General features: G+C 38.1%; 1 protein-coding gene across 3 annotated transcripts in view; it reads left to right on the forward strand.

The window, feature by feature from the left end:
• LOC121673336 (USP6 N-terminal-like protein) overlaps positions 1-17,336 on the forward strand; it is a 112,423-nt gene that overhangs the window by 13,946 nt on the left and 81,141 nt on the right. The window contains exon 1 of one of the 3 annotated variants that reach the window (XM_042046557.1): positions 8,927-9,288. The exons of the other annotated variants lie outside the window; for them this stretch is intronic. Coding sequence (XP_041902491.1) covers positions 9,216-9,288 — 73 coding nt within the window. The 5' untranslated portion in view covers positions 8,927-9,215. Of the gene's footprint in view, positions 1-8,926; positions 9,289-17,336 lie in introns of those variants that run through there. 3 annotated transcript variants of the gene reach the window in all.

Below are 17,336 nucleotides of genomic sequence, written 5' to 3' on the forward strand. Positions count from 1 at the left end.
AGGTTTGGAGGTGACACTTGAGGGCTGCAGGTCTGAGTTCTTGAAATGATGCTGTGCTACAGCTATGCTTGTGTTCAGGCTGTTTGACAGACCCTGCTTGCCTTGTGAGCTTCAGAGCAGTTACAGTTCATATTATTTTATATTTGGTTGCAAAATAGACCAGCTTTTAGCTTCCTCTCCTCCCCAGTTGCAGCAAATTACTGTAAGAATGTTTGAAGGATGTCAGGGTTGGTCTTGGAGGACAGGAGAAAAGAAAGCTGGTCTATTGCTAGATGTAAAAAGATGAGGCACAAATTGAAAAGTGACAATTCTGCTTTTTATTTCCTCTTCCTCCCCTGCGCCCCCCCCCCTTTCCTATGTCAGAAGCAGTGACAAAAATATTTGTAGGTATTGCTTTAAGTATGTGGTAGGAAAGTTTTCTTTTTTAGAGCAAAGGCTAATGAGTCACTTTTAGTGACATTTCAATATTTATTTATTCCTCATGCATTAACACAAATTGAAAGAAATAATATTTATGTGAAACTCGCTATAAGGCTCTTGAGTGGTTTTTTCCCCTCTTCTTAATGCAATCAATCATTAAGTGGAACATCCATTTAGGAGAACTAACACAATCTGTATTTTTGTTTAACACTGTACATTCAGTGGACTTACAGGATGATTTAGCAAGGCCAGGTTACCTGGGTGTCATTATGTGACACTTAACTGGTCAAGTTCAAGGATAAATCCACTGCAAAGGGGGGATGATGGCACTACTTCTGTTCCTTTAGCATTGGTGTAGTGCCAGTGGGAGTTAAAATGCTGGGCTACAGTGCCTGAATGTAATACTGGGTAGAGTGATGACCCTTCTTCTCTGGACCATGGCAGTTGTCAGCTGAAACTTTGCATGATTTTAAATTCTCTACAGCTACAGAGAACATAGAGAACAGTTAATACACTACAGTTTTCCATCTGCCAAAACTGGTACAATGTTCATAGGTTCCTCTGTTCTTGCTCATGGAATAAGTAGGTAAGGCATTCTTCATTTGGATAAAGTGATTGTCTTAAAGTGAAGCTGACAAAAGAAGTCTCAGATGCCCAGGTGTTTCCACCATTTTTTCATTGACGAGGAAATAGGAGAACTCTTCAATAGTGGAAACATGTGTATGTTTTTATGGGAAATAGGATTGCATATGAAGGAAGTGGGACCTGCTTGTTACAAATTTGCACTAAATAAATCCAGTTGTAAGAACAGAGGCAAAACAGAGATAAAGGTAGCCACAACCAGCCACTTAGAAAACATCTCAAATACAGCTCTAGCATTAACCTTAAGTAGTCACAGTTAACATGATTGTCGTATTCAAGTGCTAAGCTTGAATTTTCAAAATACGTTATTTAAAATCTGCTTTGAAAGACTGCATTTTCTGAGTGAATGTAGAAGGAGAGCAGGAGGCAGAAGTCTAAAAGTGAACAGATAATGGTGTTTCCCATTAGAACACAACTGCATGAAGCAAACAGACCCAGGTACGCTTCCTTTTAAAGGAGGGTGGGTCCCTTCTGCTCTGTGTGACCTTTGGGTTAATGTCCATTGGCTACTTTTGAAATGTTGAATTTGTTCTTCCTTTGAATGTGTCTCTTCATAATAGTTTTTTCATTACTAAGGTAGGCTGCATTTGTGGGATTAGATGCTACCTTAGTGTTAGATTAGCCTATTGCAGAGTATTCAAGAACTTGTTTTAAAAGTGTTGATTTTTCTTGCAGTGACAGAAAGCCACACCGTGTACTCTTTGCTGCACAAACTATGCCTGCAAATACATGGGCTTAGTAAAAGTAGTGTGTATTTTGCAGTGGACTAATAAGGTTTGATGTTCTTCCTGGTGCCTCTGTACAGCTGCATTTTATTACTTAGATTAAATATCAGTGTAGAAGTATACATGCAGTGAAGGATTTAATCACACTAAAAAATAGCAGTGCATACAATTTTCTAGTTTTTCTTTGCCTCAGGGAGGTACAAGATTATTAGTCCCATTTATATCCTCTTCAAAAGGAAGCCAAGTAAGGATTTAAATTAAAAGCAAAGTTTTTATTTTTCTTCTTTCTTTGAATTGAACACACATTCACTTTTATCAGTCTTTGCCTGATTAAACTAATGAATGTACTTTGACTTCAGTATTAGCACATGTAGGATAGTAATAGTTTTGATTTTTGTTTCATATTGCAAAACTGAAAAAAAGTCTTTAATGACTAGTGTGGCTTCTTTCTGTGTGCTTAGGTTTGACAGAACATTTAATAATATCCTTTATCTTAAGATAAATTAGTTGATTAGCACTACAGCCATGACCCAAATCCAGGCAATGTAAAATTGCTGCATATTCTGTTTGAAATGCTGCAAGTGCAGGAAATCCTGCATATTATTGATGAATATATATTTAAAATAGTTTTTGTTATGTAATTGCAACTTCATTAATGTCTGATTTCTTTTTGAGACTTCTAGTATGGAACTTTTTTTTGCAGAAAAATCTTCATTTGCACCTAAAGCTGTATGAAAACTTGTCATCTGAGGAAGACGAAGAAATTCTGTGGGGTGTGTGCATTCACTGAGATGAGATCTTGTACTACCATCCTCTTTCTTCCTCCTGTTTAAAAAAACCCGACCAAACCTTATTTTATCAATTATTTGAAATTGACTACTTAGCTACAACCTTTTTTGGTTGGTGGTGGAATTCCATATGCTTTGTTGGTGCTTTCTTGACTGGTTCATGAGCCTTAAGTGACCATTTGGCCTTTGAAGGGCATGGTGTGAGGGGGAGGAGAAAGCAATGGAATTACTTTGAAGATTCATAATAAGAATCTGTGATTCTATTCTTACTCATTTTCATGAGTTGTAGCTTGCTTAACACAATCCTAATCACATAGACCCAAAAGACATGAGTCTGTTCCTCTATATGTAAGGAATTCTGCACTGCAGCCTGAGCTATTCCTTTTGCCACATCTTTATGGGTTAAATATCTAAGAGCTTCTGGAACCCTTTGAACTGTTGCTAAGCTGTGTAGTTTAGATGCACTTGTATGTCTAAATCTGGTGGTACAGTTCTACAGAAAATATGTGAGCAAAGACAAAGCAGTACCCTTACTTTTCTCATGGAAGTGACAGGTATAAAACACATTTATTGGGAAGAAAAAAACAAATTGTACATCTATACATGCTTTTTTCCTTTTTGTAGATTTTTTTTTTGGGGGGGGGAGAGAGTGCATCAAGACTTATGTGAACACAAATTTCTGATACTGATCTCCATTAGTGTCTGGTGTCTGTTATCAGGGTGATAAAAGTGATCTACATGGGCAGTTCCCTTGCCTTCATTGTGGCTCTCTGGGAAACTTGCTGTCTATCTTGTTACAGTCTAGATCTGCTTGCAGAATGTGTTGTAGCAAGAGCTGAGGGGATGAAAACTGATGCAAGAAGGGTAACTGAGAGCAATTGAGCAGGGATGGGATTGTGCAATGTGTAGTTTTCCTTCACTGTGTGCAGTAAGGTCTGTAGAATGTGGCCCTGTGTTTTTCTGTCTTCTCTATTTCCCAGTTACAGAATTTGTTTTTCTATTTTGGGTTTATAGGTTTTTTTTCCTGGAATAGGTAGAATTAATTTCATTGACCATTTATTGAAGTTTTCCATCATCTGAATTTAATGAACAGCTTTCTTGTATGTTTAAAGTGTAAAGAAAAACAGACTTCAAAAATAAAACTTTACTTTTCCAGCCTTTAGATCAAGCTACTTTCTGCTCCCAAGAAGATGCCTTCTAAATAAAGCTCATAAATCTGCATCAGTTTCTTTTAAAAACTGCAGCCATAGTTTCATGCTTTAAAATTGGTAGCAAACCTGCTAGAAATGAAGAAAAAAATATTCCTAAGTGGATGCAAATTCTGTTGGATTAAGCAGTTACTGACTCTAAAGGACCATTGAGAAGATGGTGAGGATGTTTATTTATTTTTATGGATGCTTTGCAAAATGCATAGCCAAAAGCAGTTATTTTTGAAAAATGAACCCCTGAACAATAAATGGAGTTGTATCACTGGTGCAAACATTTTTACAAGAGAGGCTATCACAATTTCACATAGGAATTGTTAAGAGTTGTTGAGAATTTTTAGATTTTCTTTTTTTTTTTGCCTCTTTCGTGCTTCAATGAATGATCTGTAGAAAATAATGAAGATTAAGAATTTAAAGTTTCAGAGATTTATGGGGACAGTTAATTATTGATCTGGAACTCTAGAAGTCTCTTCCAACTACAATAGATTATTTAAAACTTAATGAAAACTGTAGGCTTCAGTTCAGAGATTGGAAAATTAATTCAAAATATTAGTGAGAAACAATAGATAACCTACTTTATAGCAGCTGTAGTAATAATTTGTATTATGATATATTGCCTGTCTTAGAGCTCAATACCTAATTGTTTTCAGAAAATAATTTGAAGACCTGTTGTGACAGGAAAAGTCTCAGAGTATCATAAAACAATGTTTCTGTGGATAGTTGAGGTATTTGCCTTAGCTACTGGATAGACTTTATCTGAATTTATTGTTTTTGCAAAAAATAAGCTGTTTTTTTTGTAAGGGACTATATAAATGTTCTTATAATATACTCTTCCTTCTATTCGATATTTAAAGAATCTTTTCCCAGCTAATATGCTTGATGTGTATCTCCTTAATCCTTTTGTCTATTCTTGAAAACTTTTGTCCTGCATGTGAGGTAGTTAATCCTGATGGGAAAGTCATCTTCATTTTCTGAGCCCCTTTGCTAAGATGGGAGGGACGATGAAGCAGTTGTGCCATGTGTGATTTCTGAAACTGCAGCTTTTAAAGCAAACATTCCAATGAGTCATTAAGAGCAGCTGCCCTCCCTTTGGATGGCACTGGAGTTTTTACAGCCCCTGTTACAGACAGCCCGGCTGGGACAGCCCTGCTGACTCCTACCGTGCTGGAACACCTTCCGGGTGTTACAGCCTAGAAAGGAGGGTCCAAAGTGCAAATGCACCCTGCTCTTTTGTGAATCCTTTTCTTCTTCCTCTAATGTCTTTGCTCTATCGCAGAACTGGAGACACCAGAAGAAGTGTTTCGTGTATTTATTTGCTTTCTAGAGGACTTAACGGCTTGATCCTGCTCCCATTGAAACATTAGTGACAGCACTGCCCTGGGCTGGGACCTTCCTGGCCATTTTGTTGTGGGCTCTCCATTCCCTGGGGTGTCAGGCCTGAAAGCTTGGCATCTTAACCACGTGTGGAGTCTAGCAGTAGGGAAAAGGACATAGTTCTGGCTATGGGGAACACAGGGTAGAGTAATGAAGCCAGACCTGCACAGTTTTCTGCAGAGATGTGGGCAATAATCTGTGTGCAGAATTCTGGACAGTTCAGGTTGGTATGAGATGGAAAAAGAACAGTGACAGTAACTATATTTCAGCTCAAATGTGTGTGGGGCTATTGTTCCTATGAATGAAAGCCCTCAAGCCATTGCAGTGGGTTGGGGTTTTTTTCTGTTAGTAGCTTGTAAATCTTTCTGTAAATGAGGACACAACAAGCAGGCACTTTTTGGGGTAGCTGCAGTGCTGCCTGGGAAAACCCCGAGGGTTCTTGATGGTTTTTTAATAGCCTAGACAGAATGCTGTGAATGTATAAACATTACAGATTAGAAGAAGAGAGTGAAAGAGAAAATATTAAGTCTTCCTCAGACTTAAATTCTGATCTTCCCCACCTCCTGTCAAATACCTTTGACAAATACCCACTGAGCCATCCTTCTGCAGCATCATTTGTGCTGTAAATGTGTTATCTCCTGGCAATATGGTTCATGAAAAAGAACTGCTTCCAAAGATCAGTTAATTATAATTATGTTAACAGAAGCATTTTTATTCTGAATTATGATAGCTGACTAACCAGGATGCAGGTCATTTTTTTTATTATGCTTAGGAGAGATCAAGGGCTGTACACAGTGATCCATCCCATCCTGTTAACTGCTCCTTCCAATACCAGTGTATTTCATCAGGTTGATAACATGTGCATGATTTCTGTATTCCCTACAATTTTGAAGTCAAGGAAGAAAAGCAAAATCCAAGAACATCATCAAGCACATATTGCTTAGCAAGCTTGCTGTTGAAGAGGAAAAACGCTTGGCAGAGATCCATGTTGTATGCATTGAATATGTAGCATTACTTTTTTTTTTCCTCAAACAGAATCTTCTCAAATTGTTACACTAAATTTATGACATGGTTTCTTTGTGGTTCACCTTGTGTATCTGTGTCAGAATTGCAGTGAACTTCCATCTGGTGTATCCTTGCCCACAGTGGGTGTTGTGTCAGGATGTGTGGTCTGAGTGGTGGCAGTTGCAGTGACAGATTGTATGGAAGTATCAGTTGGTTCAGTATCAGTCAAAGATAAGAGTGAACTATAACCAAGTTCTGACTCATGAATAAGATATGAAATTACACAATTTAACTAGTTAGTGTGGTTTATTTCTAGAAGTCTTTTTGGTATTGCCTCTATCCTAAAGCACGTTTAGTGTTACTGTCTGGGTGTATGAATTGATTTGAGGAAAGACAAATAGCAGCCACCAAGCTTATTGTTAATTCTTCAAGGTTTCAGTGATTTGTTGAAATTTCTTGTTTATCATGCCTGCTTCAAACTTGCACCATTTTCTTTACATTCCATGTGGAATTTTGTTTACATTTTCCTGAATTAATTTTAAGGCTTTACTTGTTTTTTCAGTTTTTTTTTCTACATGCCAATTGTCACAACAAAGAAGAGAGGGGAAACTACTGTGCATACCAACTTTGGAAACTGTTTCATGTTGAGGAAGGCAGGTGTGGGTGAAAATGACTTTCCATCCTGAAGTTCTTCTGTGTCTCTCTTTAAAAGGGAGGACAGGGACCTGTACCAGCAGGATAAGGGACAGTTGGGAAGAAAAAGGAATGACTTCCTTTTTGCAGTAGGGAATAGGTACTGAAGTGCTTAATTTCTTAATTTTAAAATAATTTTTGACAAAAGTAAGTACAAGTCATGCCTTCTAGTCCTTTCTTCTTTGCTGCCTCTGCTCAACTGTTAATCTTTGTCAGTCCACCATCCTCTCTTTGTTCCAGCACTTGAGAATGTTGCTGTAGAAATTAGATAATCAAGTTCATTTAAAAATCTGTTGTAGGATCTGCAAGGTATATTCTTGCTTTGGAAGGCCAAGTGGATGTCATTAGTGAATATGTTATTCAACCTTACTCTCTTTTTTTTCCTTCCTTTTTCCTCCTGCCCATAATATGTTTATATAAGGACCATTGAAAGTTTAGTAGTTCTGTAGTAGTTGTGTTTTGTTCACCATGATTTTAGAAGTCAGTTTTTTAGAGAAAATTTGCAATGTAGTATAGTTGCAAGTAATGATACTCCTTTAGTTTTATACCTCTGACTTGAAAGTTGTTTGATTACCCAACTAAATAAAGAACAAACACATCATGGTAAGATAATCACGGAAAAAGTTCTTCCAACAGCAGTTTTGAGCACTGGATTATTAAATAACGGACCTCCAGGTAAACCTTACTGCACAACCCTGCATTTTACATCTTATTTAAATGTTCTGAAATTATAGTTGTTCTGGAAGGGGCTGCTTGTAGTAATCTTCTCCAAACCTCTCTAGGTATAAAGTCATTAGTCTTAAACCTGGAATTTAACTTTAGGTCCAGGAGTTAGAAATTACTCTTAATATAGAAAAGTTGAGGATTCTGTCTGTAGCATTTTGAAGAATCCTTTTTCAGGGAGGGGTAAGTCATAGTTGCACAGTGTGTCTACAAGCTTCCTCTTGGGTGGACGCTTGAATGTTTGCAGAATGGGAGAAGAAATCGGACAGCTTGGCAGGGAGAAGAATTTTACTTGTCTTTGTTTTGCCTAACCAACTATGATAGAACTTTGAGTTGCTCTTCCTTCTGGCAGAGATTAATGGGCAGGCTGTGAATGAGACTGACATAACAGACATAGTTTGTCTTTCCTGTGCTCTGTGTGAGTCAAGAGACTGACATGGATGTGGATAAATACGCCAGTTAATCTTAAAATCTGAAATGCTTGTGATGAGCAGCTGGAAATGGAAGAATGGAAAGAGATGACCTCTTCCCCCCCCTCCCAATCTAGCACTTAAGCAATGGGAACAGAAGGTCTAAAGGCCGGAACATGTGGCCTGTGGTTTGTTTTAATGTTATGGTTTTCAGAACATGTAGTTGGCTTCCTAAATTGATCTTGGTGTGTGCAAGGCCTTGCAGGGCTGCGTAGGAATTTGGTTTTCTGAAGTGTTCACTGAGCCTCTTCAGGCCTGACAGTTATTTAAAGTGATCACATAAAACATGATTCCTCATGTTTATTTTTTTGGGGGTTAGCTCTGCAGAGGCTTTGACAAAAGGCACTTCTGAAGGGCCTTTGTACATTTTCCAAATACCATTAAAAATTTTGCAGGGCACATACAGCAATCTGTCTGCCTAAAATTACCTGGCAGAAGTAATGACAATACCTTTGCTGAAATAGTTCTCTGGGCCTCTGGTGGTGGGTGAGAGAATGCCTGAAATACTCCCAGGATTTTCAGCGTGCCTCCCAGTGTGTGAGAATTCCTGTCACGTACAAGGGTGTCAGAGGTTTCTGTTCGAGGGGGGTGAAAGGAACCCAGTGACTGTCTTTAGCAGGAGCTTGCTTGTGCCTGATGGAGTTTTTGCAGGGTGGGTTTAATTTTAGTTCTGTCGGTGGGTCTGACGCTGGCTCTGCACTGCACCGGAGTCTTTCTTTAAGCATTATGTGAAATTTCATGAATTGAAACCGACTTGAAAAGAGGATGCAAGCCACACTTCTTAGTTACTGAGCCGAGGGGAGCATGCTGCATCTGTCAGCAGTCATTTCAAGGGGAATTTTTTTTCTTTAGCTACTTTGTAAACATTTCCTTTAAACTTTATTTAGAGAAATCGGTATGCGTTCTCTGCAGTAAATAACTCTAAAATGTTCTGCAGAAATACATTTAGGACTGCTTGTGTTTTTTTGCCTCCTTGTGCTGAAGTCACTTTAAATCCATCACCTCAGCCTGTAGAGTCATCCGGCAGAAATCTTCCTGTGAAGGTAGATGAGTTCTTCCTGCATCAGTTTTGCTTGAGCATACTGAAGACAGCAATGTAATAAGGTGTAGTAATGAAACCTGTTGGAATTTTAGAGGAGCACCTTGTTCCTTTGATCTTGCTAACGAGCAATGATTCAAGTGCTACAGATTGTAAAGGATCTGGTGTCGCCAGCAAGACGGAGAACAGATGCTGCCAGGAAAGGTAAGAGCAGCTCTGGGGTATATTCAGTGTTCTCAGTAACTTGCTGTGAATCAGAAATATTTTGGAGTTTGGTTGTACTTAAATTGCATACTTGATACTTAAAAATGTTCTTTGTTGTAGCATGTACAGCTGCCATAATTTGGCGTAGAACTATATTAAGCCTAATTATTATCGTTTTTGCAACTGCAGCTTTCCCAAAGAGAGCCCCAGTGACGTTTATTATGGTGATAACTGAGTTTGTCGGCATCTGTGACTGTTACTGTTGTACTAAAGATTGCCCCTTTTTTCTGTTTTTGTGGTAAAAGCATTTTTGTTGTCAGGAGAGCTCAGGTTGTGAAAGTAGCAGCTGTATTCTGTGTAATCCCATCAAAATAGTTTTTAGAGTCTTAATGCTCTAAATGAGAATAAGAGCAAAAATAGGCTTGTGGAAATAACGAGACTGGAAGTACACAGCTGCACTGCTGGTTAGGTTTTACAATTAGATTATTTCTAGATTACAATTAACTTCAAAATCCAAAATGCCTCTTGCAAGTTTACAAAAAACGGCTTGAGATAATCAATGATTGTTTGAAATTATTGATGTTAAATGCTGTTCTTGTTTACTTCAGTGTGTTGAACATTTGTTTTTTCTTTGCTAAAGTAGTGCCATCCTTTGTGGTATCTGGCACATGTATCTAATTAGGAACTGATTAAACACTTATTTTGTCTTTCACATCTTAATTATTTGCAACTGCTAAATACTGGGTTTGTAGAAGAACTAAATAATTTGTGGGGATAACTTAAAAATTTAATTCCTTTCTTATTAGAAGTAATTTTCTAGGACCAGTTTATTTTGTATTGAATAGGTTATGAATAATTTAAGATTTACGGCATTTGCCCGTTACTGTGTCATTTTTCTGCCCTTATGTGTAATGTGTGGCTATAGGCAAGTACCTTTATTTCCAACTACTCATCAATAACACGAGGCTGCTCTAATTGTAACAAGTCAGTTAATGAAACACCTCTGTAAGTAAACAAAAGGAGTGAAGGTAGAACTGGGCTCAGCTGTTACCCTTTTATACTGAAAGAAAAAAAGGCAAGCTTCCTAATTACTTCCTTAGATTCTGCAGTGATTGGTTGAACATCCTCTCCAAGAGTTGTATAATTTCATCCCAGTGAATTACTTGACCTCAGCGCTGCTCACTGTTCATTTTTGATTTGTGCTGCTCCCAGAGAAGGACGAAGGGGCAGAAGTTCTGCTTGTCTGTTTTGCACGTACCTCACTAGCCAGGCAGGACTTTTATAGAACTACTGTAAGAACTGTTCAAAAAGATGTAACACCAAAACCCTTAAAAATACTTATTTTTAGGAACAGATTCAATGGAATTGAAAGGGAAAGCTTTGAAAAACATGAGGAAGTGCTCTTTCTCAGTTCTAAAGCTTTGAGGGTTTTTTTCCTGTTTTTTTTTTACTCCCTTGTTAAAAAGCATTAATTTTGGTCATTGTTTGGGTGGTATCTCAAGCTGCTACTAACTGAGCTAATTAGCTGCTAGCTCTTCTAGAAGCTGGTATTGCATTTTGACAAGCAATATTAAGATCTTAACATTAAAAACCATTCAAGTATTCTGAAGAAAACATTTACAAAAGCTGCAAAATGCTGACAGATTTTGGTGATAAATACAGTAATTTGAGTAGACATTAGGTTTTTTTCTTCACACCATGCAACATTAGGCATCTGGTGTACGTGAAGGGCTGTATTCTGCAGAAATGACTAATTCTCAGTATTGTTTTCAGTAAAGAGAAAAATGGACTTGTAAAAGACTAGGAAGCCCACTGTGAATGTGAGGTGAATCCATTGAGACTTGGGGGATGATGTGTGAAGTGTTTATGTTTACCAAAGTGTTTTCAAATTGGTGTTACTAAACTGTAAAGATTTTAAATCCCACTCCTCAAGTGCATCCTCCTCTTTCCCTTGAAAAAGTGTTTTAGTTAGAATATAATTTCTTGGGGGGTAAATGTTACAAAGGAGCACAGTGTATTAATTGCATTTTCATATATAGTATCAAGTTAAAAACTTCTTTAAGACTGAAGGTCCTAACCATGTAACTTTTTATAAGTAGTACATAAGGTTGGGGGGGGAAAGGATTCTTCTGCCCTCCAATTTTCCCAAGATTTATTTTCAGACTGAGGCTTAGAAGCACAGTTAATAGCCAAGAGAGTGTCTTTTTGCATCCATCATTCTACATCAGAAGCTTGTTATAAGGCCTGCAGTAAGCACAGCTACTATGGAGATGAAAATTCAATCCCTGCAGAAGAAATTCCTGCAGAATGCCATTTAAAAGAACCCCATTACTAATGCTTCATGGGTTGAAATGTGGATTTAATGGGGTAGCTCAACAGTCTGACAGAATTGTGGAATTTAATTTTGCTTTTTCATGGGCTAGTCTGTTTTCATTGTGGCTGTGACCTATGCCACAAGTTAAATTAAATTTAATTTTCTGTATCATAAGAGGTTGATAAATAGGTGTTTTACAAGACTAAATCCTTCAAAGAGTTAGGCAGTGTGAGCATGGGTATCCACCTTGTCTCCCAGTGCAAGACCTGCGGTTCTGGTTTTGTCTTCAGTCTGACTGTTGAGGCTAACATCAGAAAATCCTCCAGTAGGCCTGGGAGGCTTGCTTAGTGACCACATGAAGTGAGCTGAACAGTGTGTTTTGATTTATAATGTCTCACATTTCCATACTTTTTTTAATCTTGTGCTGTTTAAAAATTGAATTACTCAGTTTTTTTAGGAAAAATGTTCTATGATTGTTTTCCATAGTCTTCTAATTGCAGTGAAGCTGAGTGTGTAGAGTTTATTGTTTGAATTTTTGGGAAACTAAAGGAAACTCCAGACCCTTACCATATTTAGATAATATCCGATTCGTTAGAGGAAAAAATTACCATTAGTCATTTATTGTCAGAGGGTAACACTTCATGTGCTCTGTAAGTTTGAAGGTGAATGTGAAGTTGTGAAGAAATTTTAAAAGTTGCCATTATTTTATTTGTGAAATTGAAAGTCTGTGTTGAATAAAATGATAAATCATGCCAGTATAAAATTCTCTTGACAGGCATTCTAATTCGAAGCCAAACATTTAATGAGATGTGAAACCTTCCTGAATTTTAAAAATAGTTCAAATGTTACTTTTCCTAGAGAAATCCATGTAGAATATAAATGTACTAATTATTTTCTTTTTTTCCATCACTAAGATCGTGGTTGAAATCCAAGTTGTTTAAAATTAATGAAGAAATACTCATGTTTACTTCTTTCCTCCCTTCTTCCTCTTACAGATGGCTACAGCAGAACTTAATTGGCAACATCACCTTGATGTTAGGATATAAAAAGAGATGTTGTATTAAAACACTTCTAGCAGATGGGACAACTAAATTGAAATCACAGAATTAAAAAGGAATGCAGTATTTCAGTGTGAGAGAGAGAAATCTGAGAGAAAACTTTGGTTTGATATTACTTTTTTTTTTTTTTTTAATGGAATGCAAGAGGAGGCATATGTTTGGTCACTGCACTGTTTGGGCCTACAAGATGTGTAAATTTTGGACCAGTCAAGGATAACTACATTTAAATTCTCCAGCAGTAAATGACACTTGGGAAGTTACTGCCTGGATTCACTGCAGACAGTACTGTGGTGGTACCTTGTATTTCAGACTTAGACTTGACAAAAAATGGGCAGTGTTTTTTCGGTTTGTTTCTCTGGGCATGGACTAAGATGATTAGTTGCAAGATGGAGAAAATAAAATAAAGGTCCCACCTAAAGTAGTTGTGATGTTTTCTCTTTACCTTTGGTGATAGTAGGGGAAAAGTGTGCTCAAATCAAATGCATTCCCTTGAGGCATCTAGGGAAATATGGGAAACTTTCTTCAATCCCTTGGTTTTTCTGTTTGTTGTAACAACTTTGCATGGAAGGCTGAGAGTTTTACCCCTTATGGGAGGCTCCAGGGTTACCCGAATTTCTTATTTTATTTCTTCATATAATACTGTTATAATCCAGGTTGAGTATTTTAACTGGTAAGTGCTGGATTTGAAGTAAAGGTTTCTCTAGACTCATAGACCTGTCCTTGAATTACTTCAGTTTTTAAAGGAGACTGGCTGGAAGAGCCAAGTTAATAAAAGTTAACGAGCTCTTCAGTGAGCTGCAAGCAGGGAGTTAAATGTCTTTTTTTTTTTTTTTTTGTCATTAAATATGAAATTCTGCCCGCAGCAGTCAAGATAATGTATTGTAGTCTGCAGCTCATCAGTACATGTACACAGCTTCAATTCATAATTTACCGTGGCTAAGTTTCTACCAGTGTGACAAAATGTAACTGTATTTCAGCAGTTCTTCTCACATTATTTGTGTTAAAGTTTCAGCCGTGGTTTCACAAATAATTAGTGCCAACACAAATGACTGCTCCTGCCTTGTCTCTGCTGCTCACTTCTCGTCTTCATCCCAGTTCAAATCCCCACAGTGCTTCACCTGCATTTGTGTAGCCATGCAGTGGTTTGGAGTGGGAAATGGTACTTTTTGTTCTTGTTGAGTTCCTGTAACCTTGATCAGTTTAACTAATCCAGCTGCTGGTGCAGTTGCACAGAGGTGCTTGTGAGCTCCAAGGAGGAGCCAGCAGTGGGGTGTGACTGAATCCATGGGGACAACCTTCTTTCAGTGTTCCCACTGGGTGAGGCTAGTGCAAAATGCTGGTGGGACTTCGTTCTGCTGGAATGTGAGGAATTCACCTCAGGATGATACAGACACAAGCAAATAATAATACAGTTGGATCACTGCACAGCTGGACACAGTGACTCATCTAGAGTGTTTTTACCTAAAAGACTCTCTTTCTGTGGCTGGCATTTGCTATGTCTCACTTTAAGTAGTCGTAACTTGCATGGGATACACATACATTGTGGCTTTTTCTGTTGAATTTATTATCCTGACATTTTATTGCCTTTGTACTTTGTTTGAAATTTTATTTTTCTCCTTTGTGTGATGCCCATTGCAGTGATTAAGAAAGGTCCTGGTACTGCTTCACCATATGTAGCTGTTAATGGCTTACTTTAGTGTCTGCGTATTTGGTTATTAGGTAGGTAGCATCATTAAACAAAGTCTGTAGATGTTGGATCTTGGGAATTGGTCTGTGGCATAACAAAATTAATACAGATAGCTAGAATTCATTTACCTATGGAGGAACTACAGAGATAAGAAGCACTGCTTGTTCTCTATTTGTGCAGTAATGTTAGTCACCTGAAGTGAGCTAATTTACAAGCAGGTAAGCACAGAAGAGGCAACTCATCTTCAGCTTCCTACCATGACTTGTTATTCCACTGTGTCTTGGGGTTATTTTTGGGAAGGTGTGGCCCTAAACCCATGAATTCTCAACCGTAATATTCTCAATATTCCTGAAGTAAATTTTAGCATTCTTATTTGTAGCACATGGGAAATGTGGGAGCTTAACATAAAATATTCCTATACAAGTAGGTTTGAAAAAGGAGGAAAAGTAGGGAACAGTGCAGTTAGAGCAATAGGGAAGAGCACAACAGGTTTGCAGTGATGTTTCTGCTAGATGGGACAGAAATTCAGTTCTGTGTACATCAGCACAGCTGTTCTGGCATCACTGAAACTGATCTGACTTGCTGTGTGTGGTGTGCGGGGATCTGCAAACTCTGGCCTGGTTTCACTGCAGCAGGAGGGACCTGGCAGCTGGGTGGAAGGGGCAACTGTAAACAAAGTGAATCTGTTAGGTTCCTTGAAAGAAGAGGACAGTTAATGATTCATTCAAGTTTTTGCTTAACGTTTGGGAAGATTAATGGGTTCCATGGTTTTGAGCTCGAGCTGGTAGGGTGAGTGTATTTGGCTTTCTGGTTTCAGTGATACTCCAGCTGTGACAATGATGCTGTGTTGCCTGAGGCGTTTGTCCACTATGTTTGCAGTAGAGCCAAGATCTCAAGCCTGGATCTGAACATGGCAAAAAGGTGTTTGTGTCCTGTGCCTTTCCTTCTCTACTGGCTCTTGTGCTTCTATCAATGTGTGAATTTTACAAATAAGACATTTTAGTTTTCATTTGGAGACTTCTGAGAGAAGGTCGGGAAGTTCTGCCTGAAGGATCTAGAAAAACAAGCTTCATTCTCTGTTTTCCATTTTCATAATTCAGGCAAACGTATTTTTCTGATCTTGATTTTTGGTAGGATGGCAATTGTGCATATGCTGTTTCAAGCATGTACAACTTTTTTCTTATTATTGACTGTCAAAGGGTAATGCTGATGTTATTTTACATGAGCAAGTAGTAACACATCATGTGCTGTTGAGATGTGCACACTTCAAGCAATGAGGGATCATCTAATTTTTTTTAATGCATTAAATTCTTAAGTTTTCAGTTTTTTATCCTCATGCTTATGGAATTTGGAATCCAATCTTAAATATGAATGCTAATGTCCATGTTTGTTAGTTAGGAAGCTTGCACAGAATTTATTTAAAAAGCTTAAAAAGGTTACAGTTTTGTTTGTTAAATTGCAGTGGATACGATTAAGCAATGGTGCAGAGATAAATGCTAATAACTTTGCCCGTTTGTTTTCAGTAACTTAAAATGTGGTGAATATTTCAAAGTGACAGGGTCCCAGCTGGACATTTTCTACAACAGATAATTATAGCAGTTGGGTGGCTTAGACAGTGCTTTGGTGTATATTGACATTTCACAACTTCCCTGGACATCTTATCTGGCTTCTTCAAAGTATTTTTGTCCTGTTGAGCTTTTAGATCTTTTGGTACAGCTTGTAGGGAAAGCATCCAGCTTTCTCTAATAAGCTATCAAAGCAATTTTTTTTTTAGTTAATCTTGTCTAACAGCAAATAAAAATATTGGTTTTTCAGTGGATTAGTTTCCACTATTTCGTCCTTCTGGTTGTAAGTCCAAGCAGTTTCTTCTAAAGGAAATTATCTTTCAGCATTAGTATTAAACTATCCATAAAAATGTTAATTTGAACTGAATTTCCAGATCAAACAGAAAACTTAATTCATGTCAGTTAATTAAATTCTTGGTGGAAATGAGAAAATAAGTACACAGATGCCCAAGACTGCTGCTGTCTCCTTGCTAATAAAGAAGCTAACAAAGCATTTTTAGCAGTACCTGGAGGGGGCAGGTCCTTGGTGAAAATTACTTCCTCAAGGAACAGATTCTACTCCCTTCTGCATCATGTCCCAGGTGATGCAGGTTTTTCCCCCTGCTGTTATTTTCTATAGCATTATTACATATCAACACACTCAAACAAATGAAAGGAAGTAGATGTGCAGGCACTTGATTGTGCACACTTCTCTCCAGGAGAAGAGCACGACCCCTGTGTCAGGTGTCACGGTCACTTTACTCCGCCCCCCAAAAATAAATCTTGGGACCTGCCAGCCATGAGGGCTCCATGTGTGCAAGTGGGCTTTGGTGTAAAATGAGTCTGGGCTGACTGGCCACAGCTCCTGTGAGCAGGTTCTGTCCATGTGGGAAATCTCATCGGTATTCAGCTCGTGGACTTTGGATACTCTTGTTTGCCTGATACCACTGCTGCATTGAAGGTGTTCTCTACCGCCACTGGGAACAGCTCAAGTGCACGCTTCACATGGAATTGCCAGTTTGAGCAATAACTCTGAAAGATAGGATTTAACTGTTCCTTTAGTCTCAGGGTGTTCTGAAGACCTTGAGGGGTTTGTAGCTTTTAAGCCAGGTATCATCCTGACGCACACGGTTGAAACCGTACATCCTTGGGGAGTGAAAGTTGTGTGCTGCAGTTGATATTTTTCCCTCCCTTCCCACTGTGTGTGTGGTAATTGGTTTTGTTGTTTGTTTGGTGTGTTGTTTTTTCTTTTTTTAACAGTGATTTTTTTTGTCTGGCACTGTTGTGCTTTCTGAACAGCACATTATCACAATCTGGATGCTCCACTCCTATGGCACATTAGCCATAGGACTATTACAGCCTAATGCAGATAGTAATGAAATGTAAGTGGAATACTAGGAAAAGCAATCTCCTTATTTCCCTGTGCTTTAATTCATCATTGAAAA

Source organism: Corvus kubaryi, unplaced genomic scaffold, assembly GCF_017639235.1.
Source record: "Corvus kubaryi isolate FWS band 111438036 unplaced genomic scaffold, C.kubaryi_AGA036_p1.0 65360, whole genome shotgun sequence".
NCBI lineage: Eukaryota > Metazoa > Chordata > Aves > Passeriformes > Corvidae > Corvus > Corvus kubaryi.